This window comes from Piliocolobus tephrosceles, chromosome 7 (genome assembly GCF_002776525.5).
Source record: "Piliocolobus tephrosceles isolate RC106 chromosome 7, ASM277652v3, whole genome shotgun sequence".
Taxonomy (NCBI): Eukaryota; Metazoa; Chordata; class Mammalia; order Primates; family Cercopithecidae; genus Piliocolobus; species Piliocolobus tephrosceles.
The window spans coordinates 20174202-20196599 of record NC_045440.1 but is presented as its reverse complement, the minus strand read 5'-3'; the positions used below and the strand labels follow the sequence as shown (position 1 = coordinate 20196599).

The 22398-nt window shown below is 43.0% G+C and overlaps 1 protein-coding gene across 6 annotated transcripts in view; it reads right to left on the bottom strand.

Annotated features, from left to right (window-relative positions):
• Nucleotides 1-437: 437 nt before the first annotated feature.
• XPO7 (exportin 7) overlaps nt 438-22398 on the bottom strand; it is an 88556-nt gene continuing 66595 nt past the window's right edge. For 4 of the 6 annotated variants that reach the window (XM_023216659.1, XM_023216655.1, XM_023216656.1 and 1 more), the window contains exons 13-28: nt 21952-22057; nt 20324-20459; nt 19746-19819; nt 18516-18596; nt 17532-17595; nt 17024-17132; nt 15665-15771; nt 13222-13310; nt 12076-12183; nt 8243-8325; nt 7777-7991; nt 7408-7546; nt 4811-4971; nt 3767-3865; nt 3046-3173; nt 438-2042 (exon numbers count right to left, since the gene is read on the bottom strand). In XM_023216659.1, coding sequence (XP_023072427.1) covers nt 1949-2042; nt 3046-3173; nt 3767-3865; nt 4811-4971; nt 7408-7546; nt 7777-7991; nt 8243-8325; nt 12076-12183; nt 13222-13310; nt 15665-15771; nt 17024-17132; nt 17532-17595; nt 18516-18596; nt 19746-19819; nt 20324-20459; nt 21952-22057 — 1793 coding nt within the window. In that variant the 3' untranslated portion in view covers nt 438-1948. The remainder of the gene's footprint in view (nt 2043-3045; nt 3174-3766; nt 3866-4810; nt 4972-7407; nt 7547-7776; nt 7992-8242; nt 8326-12075; nt 12184-13221; nt 13311-15664; nt 15772-17023; nt 17133-17531; nt 17596-18515; nt 18597-19745; nt 19820-20323; nt 20460-21951; nt 22058-22398) is intronic. The other 2 variants (XM_026453957.2, XM_023216657.2) reach the window with 1 other exon arrangement.

The window sequence follows — 22398 nt, the reverse complement described above, 5'->3', positions numbered from 1 at the left end:
TGTGATAAATCTGGCCTGTGAGGTCTGCAAAGTATTCCAGGGGGATAACATTTGCCCCTGAACTTGTCATAGTCTAATGAATAAAACCCAGTCCACATCAGAGAAGCTGATGTAAGAATATTAACACAGCAGGCTTTCTTCAATTACTACTTGTCTGCTAGTAGCCATGTTGTTATTTGAAAGCTAATAGAAAAGTAGAATGGCTTCTGCTTTATAGCTGTGGACAACAGCATGTGACTGGTTTTGTTGACAGAGATATATCAATCATATACTTTTGAAAGAAACTGAGTCAGACTTTGTGCAATGAGAAACAAGTGAATTTGATCAGGTGGAGGGGCCCCTGTCATTCACGGGCTTTTAAAGGTTTCACACATATTCACGTGTTTTGAGTGAGACATGTCCTGGGACGCACACTGGACATGATTGCTGAAGCCAGGTCAGTAGAAACCATTGAAGTTTATTGGCGGTCACAATGCTTACACTGTATGCAGCAAACACCCTTACAAGTCTATCCGCAACCTGATCACGCAAGAAAGGATTCATCACACAGTCGCCAGAGGAGAAGGGGAAAAAATTAACAGGCTTGTTTCTGGGGGTAAAGGAGAGAAATAAAAATAAAACCTAATTGATGAGTGTCCCGTGGGCAAGAGCTGAACTAGAGATGTGTACAACTAGCAGCAACAGTTGTGGAAAAAGTACAAGGCAAATAGCTTTCTCCATTAATTTTCCTCTGTAGGTTATTTCTTTTTTTAATATTCAAAACATTTATTATGGTTTTCATTTTATAAAAATGTATATTTTTTAAGGGGTGGGAGAATGTTAAATACTTCATGCTAGGTAGACCTTGTTATTAAGAACCCCTCCACTGTAGTAACTTCCTCCAGTTCATACATTCATGAGTGCAGGGTACATATATAAATATCCACACGCATACATCCACACACACTGCCTCGAGGGCTGGGGAAGACTAAAATTTATTGGCCACACACAGCAGGGCCTCTGGTGGACTCACCCACATTGCTCCACAGAAGAGCAGTGGGTTCACTTCCTTCTCTCTGGTCTCTACCTTCACAGAGACCAAGAACCCTACAACACGTCGTTAAATCCAACTTTTAAAAGCAAGAGGCATCTGTCTGAGGATGAGGGTAAGCAAAGTAGGAAAGAGGATGGAGATAAGAACACCAAACACTTTTAGCTGGAGTTATTTATCACTGCAAGGGGCTAGGGACCCAGGGCAGAATCTATATGGTCCAAGGGGAGGGACGGTGTTCTGGCATGGCTTAGAGTTCCTAATAACAAGGGTTAATACAGTAACAGGAAGTGATCATTTCTGGGTGAGGACAGGGCAATACGAAAAAATATACATTTGGAATTTTAGCTCTTTTTTTTTTTTTTTTTTTTGCCTCTCTACTGTGTCACTAAATATATCTCTGCACTCTCACACATCCTTGTCCAGTAAAGCTTCAGGCCACCAGAATACACATTTTCTTCACTCGCATACACAACCCCTCACATCAGCATTGGTGCACTAGACTCTGTAAAAATTTTTCAGTCACACTTTTTGTTTTTAAACTTGAGTCAATATAAACCTTGTTCAAAATGTTATGAAAAAATGTACATGTTTATACAAGGCAGGTTGTGGCAGGACACTAGGGGTTCTCCCCCCTTGAGTGGCCCCAGGAGGAGAGGCTGGAGTCTCAGTTTGTGTCTCTTATCTCCTCCCACCACCCTTCCCACCCAGTCCCCCAGGAACCAGCAGCGCCCTGCCCCCTAGTGAGTGCACTCACACCCCTATTCCCTGGGGATGTAGCTAGTTGACCTTTGCCATTTTCCCCACACCCCTGGAGAAAAGAGCCAGGATCAGCCAGGCCCTCTCCCTTGCAATTGTTCGCCCCTCTGGGCCAAACCAAAGGGACGCTGCTCTGTACAGGTAGAGTCCAAGGAGGTGTCAGCTCATCATGTCATTGCTATTCACGCCATAAGTGGAATTCTTCATCGAGTCGTTGACTTCTCGACGGAATGCTGACAGGTTCTGGGTGAACCTGCAGAGAGGATGCATGTGGGTTGGGGGAGGAGAGTGGCAGGGGAGGGGGGGAGGTATTTGCCTAACAGTTTTTTTTTTAAAACCATGGGAAGTAGAATGTATGAATTGATGGGTTCTGTTTCAAAGATCAGTTACTTTCAGTCTTACGGGTTCTGTTTCAAAGATCAGTTAATTTCAGTCTTAAGACTCTAAGAGAAAGTTGGCCTAGAGATCTGGTCAAATCTGGGGCCCTGAGGGCTACCTTGGGCTCATGGCAGCACAAAAGAAATCTCACTGACAGAGGCAGGAAGTTGCCCTCACACGTGAGGGCAGTAAGCCAATGAAGCCATCTCATTTCTTAATGCAGCAAGACCAGGTGGTGTAGTGCTGTGCTGTCCAATAGGGCAGCTGATAACCGCATACGGCTACCGAGCCCCTAAATTATGGCCAGTGTGACTGAGAAAATGAATCCAAATTAAATACAATTTAACATTCAGCTCCCCAACTGCATCTTAATTTTAAACTAAAATGCCTTATTTTAAATTAATTAAAATTAAATAAAATTTAAAAATTAATTGCAAAGCCCACATACACAATGCGGTTATTGGAAAATCCCTAGGTATATTTGAAACAATCTGGGTATTATAGGAACCTACTTTGTCAACTGTAAATTTATGAAATCTAAATACGGATCAAGTATTTCTGATGAAAATATATGAACTGCCATATGCTGTTAAATGTAAAGTACACAGGATTGTGAAAATGTAGTACAAAAAGAATGTGAAAACCCACAATTTAAAAATATTGATTACACATTGATACAGTATTTTAGATACAACGGGTTAAATAAAATATATTATTGAAATGAATTTTGCCTGTTTAACATGGCTCACTTTCCTATTGGATAGCACTGCTTTAGATGGCCTCCAAACACAGATGTACAAACACTTTAAAGGAACTGCCTGTTTCGTTGATTTGAAAAATAGCAATTGAGGTTTCTAGGCAGGACGCTCTATACTCACCTGTCTCTGTTTTTCGTAAGAAGATTTCGCTCAATGCCTTCCATCAGGTTCTCAAAACACAGGTGCATGGCCTGCTGCTTCTCTGGTGGCTGGCTGTTCACGATACTGTTCCTTAGGTCAGAAAAATACTGTGGGCAAGGAGTGGAACAGAAGGTAAGAGAAGCAGGGGAAGGAAGATTAGCCCTCTGTCATCTGCAGGGTTGAAGAATGTTCTTCTCTAAGGAGGAATGGAGTATCTACTAAAATTGGACACTTAAAAAAAATTCAGGCAAGCACTTGCGGGATAATATGTTTTCATCCTACTAAGAAAATAAAGAATTAAAAATTGTAAAGTACTTTAAAAGGGTCATCTGATCCAGACCTTTCTTTTACCGGAATCTCAAGACTTGTTGATAGCAGAGCTAGAACTGGAACTTAGGTTTTAGATCCTCTGATACCCAGGTGCATTATTTCCTTGAAAGGTTTCTTTTACTGCCTAGGGGAAACACTCCTTTCTCCTGTGCCTGTGAGCTACCGCACGTGCTGGCTTCTAACAGTTAAGTGGTTATGTGATATTGAAAGCACAAATGTGAATTGAAAGGGACATGCTCAGTAAATGACCCATTTTCCCTGTTTCACCACCGTGGGGTGTTTCTATACACATTTCTCCCAGTACTTGGTGATAGCAAGTGCGTGGTTGCCACTGCTTCTGGGGTTGGCACCAGGGAGCTGGCTCTCTCACCTTTTCATTAAGCAATATCAAGCCAAGTAGTGGTCGGGACATAGACCACTGGTTCCTACAGTCTTCAAAGATGATGATGTTCAGCACCGTGGACAGCATCTGAAAATGGAGAATTTGAGGCAGTGACCTAATGTACTGACTGCTACCCAAGATAAAACGACAGATTCCAAATACAGGAGTATATTAGGCTGAAGGCCTTTTCTGTATAGGGTAAATCAGACAAATAGTTTGTGAAGCTTCATCTGAGTCTTATATTTCAAGGTTACCTTTTCTTCTAAGATACTCATTTCCTTTCTTATTCTTAAAATTGGTTTGATTACTTCACTTAAAAATGGATCTTTCCAGGTCACCCCGACTTGTGGGGAATGGGATGGGGGTCACGTAACAAAATTAGAGTAAGCAAAACCACCTTGCATGATCCCTTCCAGGTACTCAGAGTTGACAGTTTTATGACATTTTGTGAACGTGATGGAGTTCTGAATTATTTCTCTGCTTCTTTAGAGAATAGTGTGGACAAAGGTAATACTGGCTAAAATCTCAATAGTTACTGATCCCATTTCCTTATCTATTTTCATCTAGCATGTATTTCTGTAAGTTACTTCAAGACACATACAAATAAAATAAAGGCAAGCATATGGTTTGATCTCTCTGTGGCCAGTTATTTCCTTCTGTCTTACATTCTTGTTCCTGTTTTGTAAACAGGAATGCAGGCCTTTAGAAAGCTGGATGCTGCTAACTCTTGCTCTATTTATAGCAGTGGGTGAGCAAAGTAATTTTCACGGATAGAGGATAGTGCTCAGGAGATAGGTCCAGGGCACAGGGGTCGTTGTGACACTCAAGAATAATCCAGAACCTGAGCTTTTTCTACATCCAGTGGTTACCTCGCAAACTCAAAATCCACTGCAACTTTAAGACACGGACTTCATCTCGGCAGCAGGAACCTGATGAGATGTTACGTTAATCGTGTGTGGGCTCCCCTGTCTTGCAGAGGTCCTTCCTCTGTGGGACACCCCATCACTGTCTCCTATGCCTCCACTTTCTTACCTGCTGGATCATCTCTGGATGCTGCTGCATGATGTGCAGAAAGCGGTCGCTCTCCTGATTCAGGGGTGTGGTCCTCTTCTTGGTGCTACGTGACAGCTGCTTGAAGAGGTATGTTACAATATGGTCTAGGCAGGAGCAGCAGCCTGTGCATACCATGGTGTCTGTAAGAAACAAAGGTAGGGTAGGGCAGAGCTGCTGATGGTAGCCTGGGCAAACATGGACTATCTGGGTGAGATCCATTAGGGTACTGTGGCCAATTCAGCCAAGGCGGTTGCTCAAGATGACTCGTGTTAACCTCTCACCCTCATTGTATAGCAGGGCTCAATGTATGTGGTAATAAAAAATACTGAAATTATTGGCTCAATGTGTTGTGGATGTACATACGTCTTCTGCCTCACACAAAATAACAAACAGTTTGATTCAGCAAGTGCTTCTTTTGTGCCAGATTTTGTTCTAAGTACCTTATAGGTGTTATATCTAATATATCCTCTCGAGAACTCAGGAAGTAGGTTTTTTGTTTTACACATGAGGAAACTAGAATTAGGAGAGGTTATGCATCGGCCTAACGATCAACTGCTAGTAACTGCAGGAGCTGTGATTAGAATCCAAGAAGCCTGCCTTATAAGCCTATGCTCTGAGTTACCAGTGGAATGTAATTAAACCCAGATTGATGTAGCCTCTGAATGTTTACTGTTTGTTAGAATAGGGTGTGCTGCATCATCTGTTTATCTCCAAAGCATCACTCGGGGGAGCTGCAGACTCATCTATGCCTCTTTACAAAGGCAACAGTACAGCACAACCTGTGGGCAGAACTCTGATGAGGTGAGGCCAAAGGACTAAGGGGCTGAACCTTAAAAGAGTAAACAAGTCTCTGATTCCTACGGGACTGACGGTTTATGCAAAGGTCGCTCTACTTTCTTTTTCTTTTCTTTTTTCTTTGAGACTGAGTCTTGTTCTGTCGCCCAGGCTAGAGTGCAGTGGCACGATCTCGGCTCACTGCAACCTCTACCTCCCGGGTTCAAGGGTCAAGCGATTCTTCTGCCTCAGCCTCCAGAGTAGCTGGGACTACAGGCACGTGCCACCACGCCCAGCTAATTTCTGCATTTTTAGTAGAGATGGGGTTTCACCATATTGGCCAGGCTGGTCTTGAACTCCTGACCTTGTGATCTGCCTGCCTCAGCCTCCCAAAGTGCTGGGATTACAGGTGTGAGCCACCATGCCCGGCCAGGTCCCTGTATTTTCAATAAGATATAAAAAAGTCTTCCAAAGCAAGGGCTGATACCTTGATTGGACTGTACTAGGTATGGCTATGCACCCCGATAGAATGATGGAAGTCAATGTGTATCAAAGTGGCACAGAGGCATGGATAATTCACCACAGTTGATAATCCAAAAGTCAGTCTAGGTGTATTTGCAATATATCATCACTATTTGGCAGTTGACTTAATCTTCCTACTTATGTTTTGTTCAGCCTAATATAAAAATGTGTTTTATTCCCTGAACACATAAGATTGTTAGGCCAGAAACGGTACCTCATGCCTGTAATCCCAGTACTTCGGGAGGCTGAGCCAGGCAGATCACGAGATCAGGAGATCGAGACCATCCTGGCTAACACGGTGAAACCCCGTCTCTACTAAAAATACAAAAAAATTAGGCAGGTGTGGTGGTGGGTGCCTACAGTTCCAACTACTCGGGAGGCTGAGGCCGGAGAATGGCGTGAACCCGGGAGGCAGAGGTTGCAGCGAGCCGAGATTTCGCCACTGCACTCCAGCCTGGGCGACAGAGCGACTCAGTCTCAAAAAAAAAAAAAAAAAAAAAAAAAAAAGATTGTTGGAAGGTAGCCTAGAAACAAAATGGTTGACAGGAGCCATATGGACTAGGATGAAAAAACTTACGGAGCTAGCTGCATGAAACCTTTCCCCAGCCTCCACGGCCCTCAGGACAGAATTCAAACAGCCTAATATGGCTTATGGGTGGATCCCCCTCAAGATCTCCAGATTTGCTCCTGCTTATCTCTAAAGCTTCAATTCATTCCTAACTCCTCTGGACTAGTGTGCCAGCCATCTGGATTTCCTGGTTCCTTTTTGTCTACAGGTGCAAGTACTTGCTGTCTCTGCTGCTAGGAACCCTCCCTGGCTAACGAGGGTAATACCTGTCCAGCTTTTAGGTTTATGCTTTGATGCCAAGTCTTCCAGCCAGTCTTCCTTGATCCTGACCTCCTCATAACCAGGAGTCTAGGTATTCTTGAGGGCTTGTGTAGCACTCTGTACTCACCCCTATGGTAATGTTTAAGTGGTTAAGTATGGTAAACAGGCAGTTGTTTGCTCATGTGTCTGTTCTACCCACCAGATAAGCCCCTTAAGGACGGGACTATATGCTGTTAATTACTGTATCCTCAGTGCTTCCACAGTGCCTTATACCTAGGAGGGGATCAGTGAGTGTCTGCTGGATGAGCATGTGCTGTGCATTATATACTTTATTGTTATGGCCAAACCCCCAAGGCAGTGATCTTTTTGGACACTGGGGCAAGATTCTCTCTTTCTGTTTAGTTAAGTGGTAAAAAACAAAGCTACCAACTCACCCCACCCAGGTGCTTACCAAGTGCAGTAAGTCCTTCAGAAATGGAAGAGAGAATATACATGATGACACGAGGTTCCAAGCTTGCAATAAAGTTCATATGGTCCTGGGTCAGGACTTCCAGTAGTGAATAATAAGACTGGCTGAGCTTCGGGTAATCCTGTGGGAGAGGAGGAAGAAGAAAATCAGCTTAGGCACTATGCACTCCAGCATGCAGGGAGACGATCTTAAATAGCTTAGCTCCTTTCAGTTGGGAAAACAGATGACTTAGTTACAGCAAAAGGAGCCAGCTTATATAGTTTCTCAAGAGCAGTGTTTAATCATGGTCTCAGGTGAAAAAGGCTGAATGTGATGAGGAACAAGATTCTGGCAATGCAGCGTAAGGCTTACCAAGAGATCACTGTGGGGAATAGAGAGGAGCAGCTTGATGAAGGTCTGCAGAGCATTGTCCAGGGCATCATCTCCATAGAGACGAAAGACTCCAAAATTGACGTAACTCCCACTGAGAGCAGCCTTCAGCATGGAGAAGCAGATGGAGATGCCCTTGAGCTTCAGAGCATAGACCTGATCCTTTGGGACCTCTCCTAGTGTCAGGATGCGATTGCCTGAGTAGACATGTCATATATGTTATTCAACCACATTAGAAGCACTCTTTTAGTTCAGCCTTCCTACTCCAAAGGCATACAAGTTCCAGCAGGTCCCTGGTGACAGGTGGCACTCTAATACACACGTATTAGCATAAATAGGAATGCTGTCCTGGCTCCTGCCAGGGCTGGCTGGAGACCGACATGCTGGTTACAGTGTGGTGACTCAGCTGGAATTAACTTCTAGAGGCATGATTATCTGAAGCACTTACCATACATTGTTATCATCTTGCTGGTTTCTCGGAAGAGTAAGATGCCATTGGGGGAAGAGACATCAAACTGGAGTCGCTGGGATCTGAGCAGAGAGCACAGAAGGAGAAAAAGTCAGAGGTGTTTTCTTGGAAGACTGGGGTACTTGAGGCTCTCATCTGAGTACCTTGGGTGATCCTGTATTTACATGAAGATAAGCAATTGCCTATCCTAATATGAGAATAACCAAGTTATAGACATTTAACCATGAAGTAGCTTCTACCTTGAAGACCAACATGCTAGATTCAGATTCTGCTGCTCAAATTAAAAACATTTATAAGAAAAAAAATGCGGCCGGGCACGGTGGCTCAAACCTGTAATCCCAGCACTTTGGGAGGCCGAGACGGGCGGATCACGAGGTCAGGAGATCAAGACCATCCTGGCTAACACGGTGAAACCCCGTCTCTACTAAAAAATACAAAAAAAAAACTAGCCGGGCGATGTGGCGGGCGCCTGTAGTCCCAGCTACTCGGGAGGCTGAGGCAGGAGAATGGCGTGCACCCAGGAGGCGGAGCTTTCAGTGAGCTGAGATCCGGCCACTGCACTCCAGCCTGGGCGACAGAGTGAGACTCTGTCTCAAAAAAGAAAAGAAAAAGAAAAAGAAAAAAAACGCAGCAGCAGATAAAATTACTATTTGAAAATTCTTATTTGATTAAATTTGATTAAAGTATATTTTCTTTTTTATTGAGACGGAGTCTTGCTCTGTCACCCAGGCTACAGTGCAGTGGCACGATCTTGGCTCACTGCAAGCTTCGCCTATCGGGTTCACAACATTCTTCTGCCTCAGCCTCCAAAGTAGCTGGGACCATAGACACCAGCCACCATGCCTGGCTAATTTTTTGTATTTTTAGTAGAGATGGGGTTTCACCGTGTTAACCAGGATGGCCTCCATCTCCTGACCTTGTGATCCGCCCACCTCAGCCTCCCGAAGTGCTGGGATTACAGGCGTGAGCCACTGCGCCTGGCCTTGATTAAAGTATACTTTCTACCCATCGCCTCTTGATACTAATGCAGAGCCCTTCACCTTTATGGCTTCAGTGGCAAATGAGGGAGGGGCCAAAGCATTGTTACCATTTTATATGAAGAAAAGATGCACAGGGACTTGGAATGGTCCAAAAGAAGTCAGACAGAGAAGGCCAAAATTTGTAACCATCTTGGTTTTAAGTTCCTCTTTTGTCTGCTCTATGTTTTGATGAGCTTTATTAGATTCAAGTTGGTAAGACCTGAAAAGCCCAGGAGTCCTTCCTACTTCCTCTTTCCTACACCCCCATACTGAATCCATCAACATCTAATTCTAAAATAACCCCAAATCCACCTTTCCCTTACATTCTCTCTGCTTCTACTCTTATCTGCCTTCAGTCCCATTCTTCACATGGCAGCCTTTAAAAAACTTAAATGAGATCATTTTAATCCCTTGCTGAGAACACTCGAGTGGCTTCCCACTGCGACGAGAATCAATGCCACTCCTCATCACTGCTGTGCAAAGGTGCTAGATGATCTGGCTCCGCTCGCTGGTCTGACCCACTCCCACAGACTCCCCCACCAACCAGGCTCCTGCCACAAGTCCCAACAAGCTTGTCCTATCTCAGGACTCCTGCAGTTGTTTTCTGTTTAGAAGACTCCTTATCTTTGCAGGGCTACTGGAATCTTTCTTGTCATTTAGATCCTAGTTAATATTACCGTCTCTGAGAGGTCTTCCCTGACCCTCCTGTCCTTCAATTCCCCTATTTTACTGCCTTGTTTTATTTTGTTTCATGGCACTTAATCACTGGAAAGATCTTTCATACTTGTTTTTATTGTCTGTCTTCCCCACCATTTGTAAAATCAAAGAGGGTAGAGATTTTGTCTGGCATAGTGGCTAAAAAGTTTTGGCAAAGAGGCCGGGCACGGTGGCTCAAGCCTGTAATCCCAGCACTTTGGGAGGCCGAGGCGGGCGGATCACGAGGTCAGGAGATCCAGACCATCCTGGCTAACATGGTGAAACTCCGTCTCTACTAAAAATACAAAAAAAATTAGCCAGGTGTGGTGGTGGGCGCTTGTAGTCCCAGTTACTCAGGAGGCTGAGGCAGGAGAATGGTGTGAACCTGGGAGGCGGAGCTTGCTTGCAGTGAGCCAAGATCGCACCACTGCACTCCAGTCTGAGCGACAGAGCCAGACTCCACCTCAAAAAAAAAAAAAAGTTTTGGCAAAGAGTAAATGCTCTCAAGTATCTATTTTATAAATGAGTAACTCTTGAATATAAGTCTCCTGGGAGGTTATAGCCTCTTTAAGTATTACCCACTCCGTAAGGCAGTTTTAAAACTTATTAATTCTGCTGGGCGCAGTGGCTCACGCCTGTAATCTCAGCACTTTGGGAGGCCGAGGCGGGCGATCACCTCATGTGGGGAGATTGAGACCAGCCTGACCAACATGGAGAAACCCTGTTTCTACTAAAAATACAAAATTAGCTGGGCGTGGTGGCGCATGCCTGTAACCCCAGCTACTTGGGAGGCTGAGGCAGGAGAATTGCTTGAACCCGAGAGGCATAAGTTGCAGTGAGCCAAGATAGTGCCATTGCACACTTCAGCCTGGGCAACAAGAGCGAAACTCCATCTCAAAATAAATAAATAAATAAATAAAAATAAAGACCTTACTAATTCTCTCAGGACTGCCATGAGAGACCAATGCCCATTCCTGAAATTCTAGGAAAGCTAAGGTGCTAGACTTTTCTTTTTCACTATCCTTAATTTGGTGTTTTGAAAATCTTTCTCACTTTTTAAAAGCAAATTTTTATTGATCCTGCCACAATCTCTCTAATAAATACCTTTCTTAAGGAAGGGTATTCTAATACCTATCCTTCTCAATGTCTCTAACCATGAAATGGGATGGACAAGACACCATTACCAGATGTTCACTTTTGTATCTGTGGGCAGGAAATCAGAATCTTGGTTGCCAAATTTACTTCTCCTAAGAATGGACATCTGGAGATTCTTTTTATTTTACTTATTTTGAGACAGGGTCTTGTTCTGTCACCCAGGTTGGCGTGTAATGGCATAATCTTGGCTCACTGCAACTTCTGCCTCCCAGGCTAAAGCGATCTTCCTACCTCAGCCTCCTGAGTAGCTGGGACTACAGTTGTGTGCTATCATGTCCAGCTAATTTTTTGTAGAGGTGGGTTCCACCATGTTGCACAGGCTGATCTAGAACTACTGCATTCAAGCAATCTGCCCACCTTGGCCTCCCAAAGAGCTAGGATTACAGGCATGAGCCACCGTGCCCCACTGGAGACTCTTTTTAAAAGTGACTTACTGGCCAGGCGTGGTGGCTCATGCCTGTAATCCCAGCACTCTGGGAGGCTGAGGCAGGCATATCACGAAGTCAGGAGATTGAGACCATCCTGACTAACACAGTGAAACTCCATCTCTACTAAAAATACAAAAATTTGGCCGGGCGTGGTGGTGGGCACCTATAGTCCCAGCTACTCGGGAGGCTGAGGCAGGAGAATGGAGTGAACCCAGGAGGTGGAGCTTGCAGTGAGCCAAGATTGCGCCACTGCACTCCAGCCTGGGAGACAGAGCAAGACTCCACCCCCCCCCCCCCCCCCCCCAAAAAGTGACTTATTTCCTGCAGTTGACTATGGTTTTGTGTAGTTAGGAATACTATTCTTTCAAACAAACAAAAACACAAAAACTTTTCAAATTTTAAAATGTAGCTGTGAATCTTATTATCTCCCACAATCTGCCCAAAGCACTAGATACAGCAAATTCTCTCAGATAACAGGGCAGATGTGCCCTTGCAAGCTCTGCCTCCTGCTTACCTATTATGAACTAACTCAGCCATCAACTTGAGTACAGGTGTAGTACACGCTGGATCATGGTACCAGAGCTCAATTGCCCGTTGGAGAATTGGCATATAGGATGGATATCTGTAAATGAGAAGCTAAGGAAAGATTTCTGATTCCAGAAAGGTACAGAATTTAAAATAGTTTTTCAGCATTAGGCAAGCACAAACTTGTCAAATTACAGTTAAGTTCCTGTCTCTTGTTTGCTAATCTTAGGGTCTTTCTAACCAGAAGATACTAAAGTGATTTTGTGTTCTTTAAGCTGTAAAAGGCATCTAATAATACATTTTAGTTTACATAGTGCCTTTCTTCTGAAGAGTATGACGTATTTCATATTGTTACTTATCCTTTCATCACTTCTATGGTATTATAGGGGATCAGCTCATTTCCTTTACATAACTATTAAAGAGGCAACTGGATTTGAAATAATCTGCATAAGGGTATGAAGTCAGTAAAGTCAGACTTCCTAATTTGTAAAAGTTGTTTTTTATTATTTTTTTTTAATTTTTATGTTTTCTGAGACGGAGTCTCGCTCTGTCACCCAGGCTGGAGTGCAGTGGTGCAATCTCGGCTCACTGCAAGCTCCGCCTCCCGGGTTCACGCCATTCTCCTGCCTCAGCCTCCCGAGTAGCTGGGACTACAGGCGCACGCCACCACGCCCGGCTAATTTTTTGTATTTTTTAATAGAGAAGGGGTTTCACCATGTTAGCCTGGATGGTCTTGATCTCCTGACCTCGTGATCCGCCCACCTCAGCCTCCCTAAGTGCTGGGATTACAGGCGTGAGCCATTGTGCCCGGCCTTTTTATTTTTTTCAGTAGACTGAAACATCTCTCCAAATATAGCAAAACCAATAGGTCTACAGTAGTATATAGTTCCGCAGGCATTTATATTTGAGATCCAAAAGAAAAACTGGGAGACTACCTCATTCATGTTCTAACCTCAGACAACCTTATGTCTGTCATAAGGTGGCTTCCAGGACACATGCAGGCCTTCTGGGTAACTCTCTTCATCTTCTTCGCCTCACTATCCTCCCTTCCCCCGACACCCTCTCTGGACCCCATCACCCAATCACACTCCAGTTAAGGCATGCTGTAGTGTGCTCCTAGTTTGAGTTAGGATACATCCATTCAAAGAGCATCATGAAGCTGGTCTTGGCATTGAAAGCGAAAGCGATCCCTCTCAGGTCTCTTACTAGGCCAACTAGAGTTCGCTGTAGTAGAAGGCAAAAATGTTAAAATAGAAGACAAAACTGCAACAGTCTAATGAGGATTCCACACATGTGTCATCAAGTTCTTCCTCTCACTGTTCCACAAACACTCCTTCTCAAATATTCTGATTCAATCTCTTCTATGCTAGAATGGCATATTTTCATTCTAGCAGTGGAAGTTTGTTTTGGAAGTTTGAAGTTTGTTAGCTTTGGAAGTTTGTTATGCCAAGAAAATTAGCTTTGGAAGTATGTTTCGCCAAGAAAATAGGTTCCTGGTTCATAGCAAAAATAGAGGCTGATAAGGTTTTAAGACATTGAAGTAATACATCACATGTAAAAAGTGAAAAAGCTTTGAGTCCACCCAGGGAGGAAAGGAGGGGAGGGAGGGAGGGAGGAAGGGAGAGAGAGAGACAGAGAGACAAAGAGACAGACAGAGAAATACATGGCAAAGAAACCCACTCAAAAAGCCAGAAAAAAGCAAAAAAGAAAAACAGAAGTCCTGAAGAAGAAGAGGTAGAAGAGTCATATATACCCTAATGGTTTATACCCTAAAGGAAGTCAGATGCAGGCCCTGCCAAGAAGAAGACAAAGAGGAGTCTACACAGCACCTCTCCCTTTGGGTGGGCCATCTAGATGAGACTATGTTTAATCTGTACTCTCCATTTGCAGAAAAAGAGACTGATGCTTAAAGAGGCCAAAAAACTTCCCCTAGTCATGTTGCCAGGTAGTAGGAGGGCCCAGATCAGGACTCATACATAACACCAAGATTCCAAATCCAATACTCACTCTCTCAATAAAACTTTTACTTGGGACATGAACAGCAATAAAACTACTTTAAAAATCGTAGTTTGGGATTTGTCTCCAAACGTGGAGACAGACCAACAACAAAATCTGGTTGTCATCAATATGCTCAAGAAGGTTGCACATTTGGGGATCTTGACACATTTGGCAAAAACATCACTTCTGTTAACAGTCTGCTTGTAAGCAAACAGTTCTCTCCTAAGCTGATACCACAAGCTCAGTTTTCCAGTCTAAGACTTGGTCAGTATCTTAAAAGACTACATGGGACATGACAAAGAATGGGTGATAGCTGTAGTCCACTAGCAAGGTTGTTCTTTTGGTTAATTTTACTTGCTTTACATGAAACTAATACCATACAATGGGAACAGGGCTGATATTCACTGATATCCCTAAATCCTTGATACTGGTTGATACTCAAGCCTACAGTTGCTAATATGTTCCAGAATAACCCAAGCTTTGAATGGTGCCTATCTCAGACCCTAAAACACAAGTATAAAAGGGAGAGAGGTCTGGATTAAGCATTGCTTTCTGTCTACCCTGCTGATTTGTAGATGGACAAAGAAAAAGCTAAAGATGAAAAAAGAGAGCTTTAGAATGTTAGGTAAAGCCTGGCATTTTTTTCTGGCAATACCCTGGCTATCTGGTAGTTCTACCATTCAGCCTTGGTGCCCTGAGGAATACTGTAAAAAGTCCTACCAATATTAACATCCTGGTGTCTTCTGATTTTGACACAGGTCAAGAGAACAGTATGTATGAAGTAAAAAGATGAGGAAAGCAACAATCAAGAAGTGACAATTCTAAGAGTTAGAAAACAAGAACTTAGAATTCCATGTATGTGGAAATTCATTGGGCATCGTGTCTCATGCCTATAATCCCAGCCACATGGGAAGCTGGGGCAGGAGGACTCTGCTTGAGCTGAGAGTTCAAGGCTTGCAGTGAGCTAGGATCATGCCACTGTACTCCAGCCTGGGCAACAGAGTCTGACTCTGTCTCTAAAAAAAAATTAAAAATAAAAACTCATATATGTGGAAATTCTTAAACCTTCTAAATGACTCAAGCGTCAAAGAAGAAATCTCAGTGGATATTAGAAATCACAAAAAACTGAATAATGAAAATGTTCCGTATTAAAATTACGGATTCTGAAGATCTATTTCACAACAATGTAGAAATACCTGACATCACTGAACTGTACATGTAAAAATGGTAAAGATGGTAAACTTTGTTTTTCACCACAATTTTAAGAAAACCCAACTTGTCACTAATGAGCAGTATTAAAAATGAGAAGGGGATGTAATTAAAGATAAAACTGAGATTAAAAAGGCAGTAAGAAAACTGTAAACAACTTTATGCTAATATATTTGAAAACTCAGATAAAAAAAATCCTAAGAGCTACTTAAGCAAATACATTGTAATATAAAAATAGAAGTTTACAAATCTGGTTCTGCAATTCCAAAACCCTAGAAGTACAAGATATTAAAAAAAGCTAAGGCAGTGGATAGTTTACGGTCAAGCACGATTTTCAATCAAAGACTGCCCTAAACCAGAAGCTGACTCACCTTTGCCTCTTGCTCGTTGAAACTGTTGGTGCTAAACATCTGGGCCACAGCCTCAAACGCTGCTGTGAGTGGCAGCATGAACTGCTCATACTGATCTTCATCCTCTCCTGTAAAGGAAACATCCCAGGGTATAACCCCAATACCAAGAATTCAAGTGCATATATGGGAAGATGGGATGAAAGATGAGCAGACCCAGGAGAACTCAAGGGGGTCCCTTTATTATCCCAACAGGTATTGGTAGCAATTTAAGAATAACATGTATATATAGAAATAGAATTTTTTTTTTTTTTTTTTTGAGATGGAGTCTTGCTCTGTCGCCCGGGCTAGAGTGCAGTGGCCGGATCTCAGCTCACTGCAAGCTCCGCCTCCTGGGTTTACGCCATTCTCCTGCCTCAGCCTCCCGAGTAGCTGGGACTACAGGCGCCCGCCACCTCGCCTGACTAGTTTTTTGTATTTTTTAGTAGAGATGGGGTTTCACCGTGTCAGCCAGCATGGTCTCGATCTCCTGACCTTGTGATCCGCCTGTCTCGGCCTCCCAAAGTGCTGGGATTACAGGCTTGAACCACCGCGCCCGGCCAGAAACAGAATTTTTAAACTAGAAGACGACAGAAATCACCTAGTCTAGGCTAGGTTTGTTGATGCTGAGCCACAGTATCAGAGATTCATATGTGTATAAGGTACCATGTTATTTATTTATTTAGCCTTGCTGAGAATTAGCAAGTCAGTGGAGAAAAGAATGAAGCTGGTGCGTGAGAACTAGATGAGACTCAAACTTCAAATGGGTACAGAGGTTTCATTCACACTCAACTTTTTAAAAAGTCATCTTTCATAAACCTAGAAGGTTTTATGTCATTTTGGTAGGATTAAATTTAAACAGCTGAAAATTAGAGTAATACCACTGAGCTTTAGTTATTAACTGACCTGAAACTGCTAGTATCACCACTACTGCTACAAAAGTGATTAAGCCCTTCTGGCTCATCTGTGCTAGAAAACTGGATAATAAAAAGTTGTGTTGATTGTTTCAAGTGGGTGTACACCTCCCTGTGGGGTGAAATTATCTGGCCAACAAGATACACTTAGGAATCTCAATTCCTTTATTTAACACCCGAGGAATATGAAGAAAATTTTAAAGCCACTGCATATCGGATGAAAACTTCAGGAGCAGACTGTTACTCTCTTTCAGTTACAAGGACCTCGACAGCATGCTGTGTTCTTGGTGCAATTAGACTGTTATTTCAGATAGTTTTGTTACGTTGAAATAACAGAAAAGCCCACCCCAACATCTAGTTTTTAGTCCTCAAATAAAAATTTAGAATAGTGCCAGACGACTTCATGAGCCACTACGATTTCTTACGGTACCTAAATCCACCATGAGGAGACGCCCAAGTGCTGTGTAGAAGGTAGTCCGACACCGCATATCTGTCAGGTTGGACTGATTGTTAATACCCAAAAATGAAAAGTGCTCGCTCTATTGAAAAAAAAGAAAACAAGTTAAAGGTAAAAACATGAGTTAGAGGCAGAATGCAAGCCAGTAATCAGAGAAGTACTGAGCCCTTTCAAGCCAATGGCTATGTAGTCATTCCTTGAGGATCTGAAGGTTTTTTTTTTTTTGAAGGCAGGCTACCGTTGTTACTGTTACTAATTTATCTGCAGTATGAGTAGCAGTAGGTGACTTCACCATAACTCAGATCATCTGGATCTCAAAGAGCCATTCTGATGACAGTAAGTGTAATCTGGCAGTGTGGTGGGAATCAGGACCACAGTCTTTGCTGTAGCAATACCCAGGACCTCAATTTAAATATCTCCTTTGTGTGTCAAGAAAGTATGGGTTGTAGGAGGGGCAAGAAAAAAAGCTAAAATCACTCACCGTGTGATTGTTCAGCATGAACTGTACCGCACTAAGCTTCACTAGCTTCCTTACACTACTGTACGTAAAGACAAAGGAAGAAGGTCAAGGAAAGTGTGAAGCAGACCGAGACTCTAAGGCAGATGGAAACTTTCCAGAATAAAGAATAGTTTACCCAAATATCTTTTTTAAAAAAAAAAAAAACACTTGCGTATACCACTGCCAAATATGAAAAAATGTGTTCCCTTTTAAACACTATTTAATAAATAAGAAAGCAGCTATATCAAACTCCTATTTGTAAGAAAATAGATAAACCTAGCAGTTTCCCCAAATAATCATGAATATCCTAAAATGGCTTTTCTCAGCGGGTGTTCCAAGGGAGAATTAGGCCCTAAACCCCTGCCTAAGAGGCATATATTGTGTATAATTAATGAACTTCTCTCCTATTTAGAATGGTACTAGCTATATACAGTATTTGGAGAAGCGAGAATAAAGTCACTTCAATAATTTTACAGGGTTTACCCTTCTTGCGGACCCCTGATTGTGAAAAGCTGCCCTACAGCAATTCAAACTTTATAGCAGATCTAGTTCAAGTCAAGAGGAAGTACAGTCATTACTTCAATCATAAAGTTTGGAATCAGGATGTTTCTACCAACCAGCTGATGGGACAACCTAAGAAGGAGTTTGTCTCTACTAAGGATACTAAAACCTTGGTCACACAGAGTGTGTACCTATGAGATGGGGCTACTATGCACTTCTGGAACTTAGGAATAGACAGGGATAAATCTGTACTAAACTATCAGGTCGGGTGTCAGCTCATTTTTGGGGTCTGAAATTATTCCTATATTCTGCATGGGCATTGGCATTTTTGGACTCCTAGGAAAATGGAAGATATGTGAGTACACACTAAAGTTAAACTGAAGTGGAAAGAGCAGGAGGCCATGATTCTAAGACTGTGGCATGCCACTTTCTGTTGTGCACATAAACTAGCTTAGAAAAGGATATCCAATGGAGAGGTCATTGAGAAGCTGTAGTGTCTTGGAGGTGATTGGTTCGCAACGGCCCCAGTACTTCAAGTTGGTGATGCTGGAGGACAAAAAGAAAAAAAAAGCAGGAGACCCTTTTGATTTGCTGGCTTCCTTGAGGGCTGGGAGAAGAGAAAGTCATTCATCAAAAGTCACCACACATCTGCACCACCAATTCACAGACATCACGACCACAAAAAAAGATGGGTAGGAAATCTCTGTACTTACATTTGGTTGACTAGAAAAATTATCCTTCAGATAATCTTCACTACTTGGTTCCAAAGCTACACTGGCCCATACCCAGGCCCTTGGAATTCTGGGGCACTCCAGGGCTGATTTCTGCAGCAAGGGTAAGAGATTTCTGCGGCAGTGATAACATGCAGACGTATGCAATTCTGCACCTGCACCATCCACTGTCAGCTGCAGAATTCTAGTAGCCCTTGCTTCTGGATTCTTGGCTGGCAGAGTCCTTTAGACCCCCTTTGCTTTTTCCATCTTAAATTATTAACCAGCTCATGGATATGAGTATTTAGGGTTGGGACAGTTGGTAGGAGGCAAAATGTCACTCTGCACACAGCCCTGGGTAATATATTTGGCTCCTAGTGTGTGCTTTGGCAAATTGAGCTCCTAAAAAGGGCAAAATGTAACCGAAGGGGTATAACGTAAAAAAATAAAAAAGGGCCAATTAGGAGCTGCAACTCTGAAGATAGTTCAAACAGCAGCACTAGATTTTGGAGACTCAACACTCTTAAAGGGTGTGATGTTTACCACACACTCTTATGGAGGAATAAGCCCATTTTTAAGTGGGGCTTTCCCCTTCGAGGGGATAACTAGAGGAAATCAGCAACAGAAAGTGAATGCCTATGCTGGGCATCCCTGGAGCACGGCAACTGGGTGACGGGCTGAGCAGCAATTACTGGGGTGGAGGTCTGTTTTACTAATGACATGACAGGGTTTCACTTGTGATTCCAGAGGCTAAAGAGGAGATTCTGCAAGAACAAAATTAAATCCTTGCCTGTACAAGCCTGGAATGCTCTGGGGCCGGGCCATATCTCTAAGCACAGCTTGTCACACACTCAAATGCACAATTTTCTGACGCAAACGATCAATGCTGGAATACCAGGCACTGGCAGCACAATGCCAAGATCACATTTTACAGTTGCAACAGGATTGCAAAGGACTCTTGCTGGTGGCAAGCTGAAACACTTACATTTTTCCTATGAAGACGCTTAGGACCATGGTCTCATCATTCAAGCCCAGAACTTCTGAGAGTCGGCGGTACAGCTGGTGTTAAGAAGAGAAAGTAACCAGAACACATTAATTAGAACAATCACATCCCAGTACTATTTTTGTCCATACTCGTGGGTAAGATGTGGAAGAAAATGGACAAGACTCCCAGAGAGGACTTTACTGAAGGGATACGCTAGTTTCTAAGTATTACTGGACAGATGTTGAGCAATCTTACTGGTCCCTTTCAATCCTGAAATTACAAAAAGACAGTCCAAATCTTCTGCTGTTCTGAATATTAATTCATGCATGGAGACTAAGAATTGCCCATTTGTGGGAGAACAACAGATGTTTGGACTGGCCATTTGTTAAGCACTAGAGAAATGGGCCCAATTCTTTGACAAATCTCCCAGAATTTAAAAGCTAAGAGAAAACATTTGCACTGTCCTATTACCTGAAATCTGGAGGTTATGTGAACTATCAGCAACTGTTTCCCTCCATCAGCAATCACACAAGTGAGAAGAAGTGAGAACTAAGGGGAGCCAATTAACAGGCTGTTACCTTAGAGGATTTCTGCACTTGGTCCCCAATGTAGATCTTACGAAACTGTTCAAAAAAGCTCAGCATGGCCAACTCTAGCTTCTCATTACCCGCCTGGGCCAAACGAGAATCTGTTAGATTCATCAGCTGGAGCACCCTGGAGGAAGAAGAGCAATGATTCTCTCAACAGCAGGACATCCTTGTTACTCTAGACAACTCAAGCTATCTTGACATGGTCATATATGCCTGTACTTGGGTAGAGCAACCTCCTGCAACCAAGTTCATCTATATAAATGAGGGAGACAGGAGTAGACCAGGAGTTTTCGATCTTTTTTTCTCACAGAGCCATGAAAGGAATGGTGACACATGAAGGATGATGTTCACAGGTAGGTAACACTTCCACAGATTACTAGCAGAAATGCTACCTGTGACTTCATCCCTTTTCTCTGTACCCTCTCCCCAAAAGAAAGGATACTGGAATGCAAGTGAGTGAATGCAAATACAGATGTCATAATAAGTGAGTCATTTGACATTTGAGTGTGGGAATAGTTAACTATTTGTGACACACCATGAGTGAATGAGACTCCATCATTGTGTTGCTACACTCAAGCTCAGAACCGGTCTGCAAGACATTGTTTGAACTAAATTTATATTATGACACACACAGTACTGAACTGGGCTGCAGAATCAGAAAGGCATTAGATTTCATTCTTTCTTAAAGTTTTGCTCAACTCTTCAAAAAACACCAGTGGGAAAATGCTACGGAGACTTTTGTCAGGATTAAGGGACCTCTGGGCAAATGGGCATCTGATAAACAAAATGGGGGTGGAAAGAAACAAATGAGGATTTTCAGAAGATATATATATATTGAAGGCCGGGCGCAGTGGCTCATGCCTGTAATCCCAGCACTTTGGGAGGCAGAGGCAGGTGGATCACCTGAGGTCAGGAGTTCGAGACCAGCCTGGCCAACATGGTGAAACCCCGTCTTACTAAAAATACAAAAATTAGCCAGATGTGGTGGCACGTGCCTGTAATCATAGCTACTTGAGAGGCTGAGGCAGGAGAATCGCTCGAACCTGGGAGAATTGCTCGAACCTGGGAGAACCCGCGACAGGGAGGCAGAGGCTACAGTGAGCTGAAATAGTGCCACTGCACTCTGGTCTGGGTGACAGAGCGATACTCCATTTCAAAAAAAATTTTAAAACAGTTTTGATAAAACGAGAACTGCACAGATACAAAATAACTTGAAATGTATGGCCAAGAGATTTGAAAGGCTGTAGGAACTCTGTAACTCCATCGCTGGTGAACTTTAAAGAACCACAGTTTCCTTTTAGACTTATTTTGGGATGGCAAAAGCAATCCATATTTTACTAACTCTGGGATATTGTTCTTAAACAGACCTAATACAGAATCTCTGCTTTAGTTTTCCTAATTCTGTATCCATTATTTCTTTGCTGAATTACTGTTTTTTTTTTTTTTAAAGTAAAGATCATAGGCAGAGTTATCGCGGCACTTATAAAAGGCTTGAAAGCTGTGTCTCATGGGCAGTTAGCATGTTAAGATTATGTTCTGTAAGTGGAGAGGACCCTATCAGGGAGTGGAGAAGTGCCAGCTAGGTGGAGTGGAGAGCTTCTGTAGGGAGCACTTACCGACAGACAAGCTCACCATCCATGGCGTCTTGCTCATCAGTGCTGGCAAAAGAAACCCGGCCACCGATCACTGCTCCAATAATGTAAACCAGCCATGTCAGCCTTCCTGCAGCAGGAGAGAGACCCAGTGTCACCTCCAGTGATAGTTTCTTGAAGACATTCCTCACTCTGAACTTCCTTAATCTTAAGAACACTATGGTGAAACCATAAAGTCTTACTTTTCTTACAGAGAATGGCTACTTCTCTGCTTTGGTTAAGAGCAATGCTAAGGGGGAAATTCGTTAGGTAACCAACGTTCCTGTATCAGACAAGGCCATTATTTTTAGTGTAGTATTTCCTTAGAGTTAAAACACCCAAGCTGGGCACAGTGCTACGTTACAAACACCAGCCAGGCCTGGTGAAAAGAGGAAGCCCAGGTTACTGTCTGTACTTATCTCCCTGTTTCCC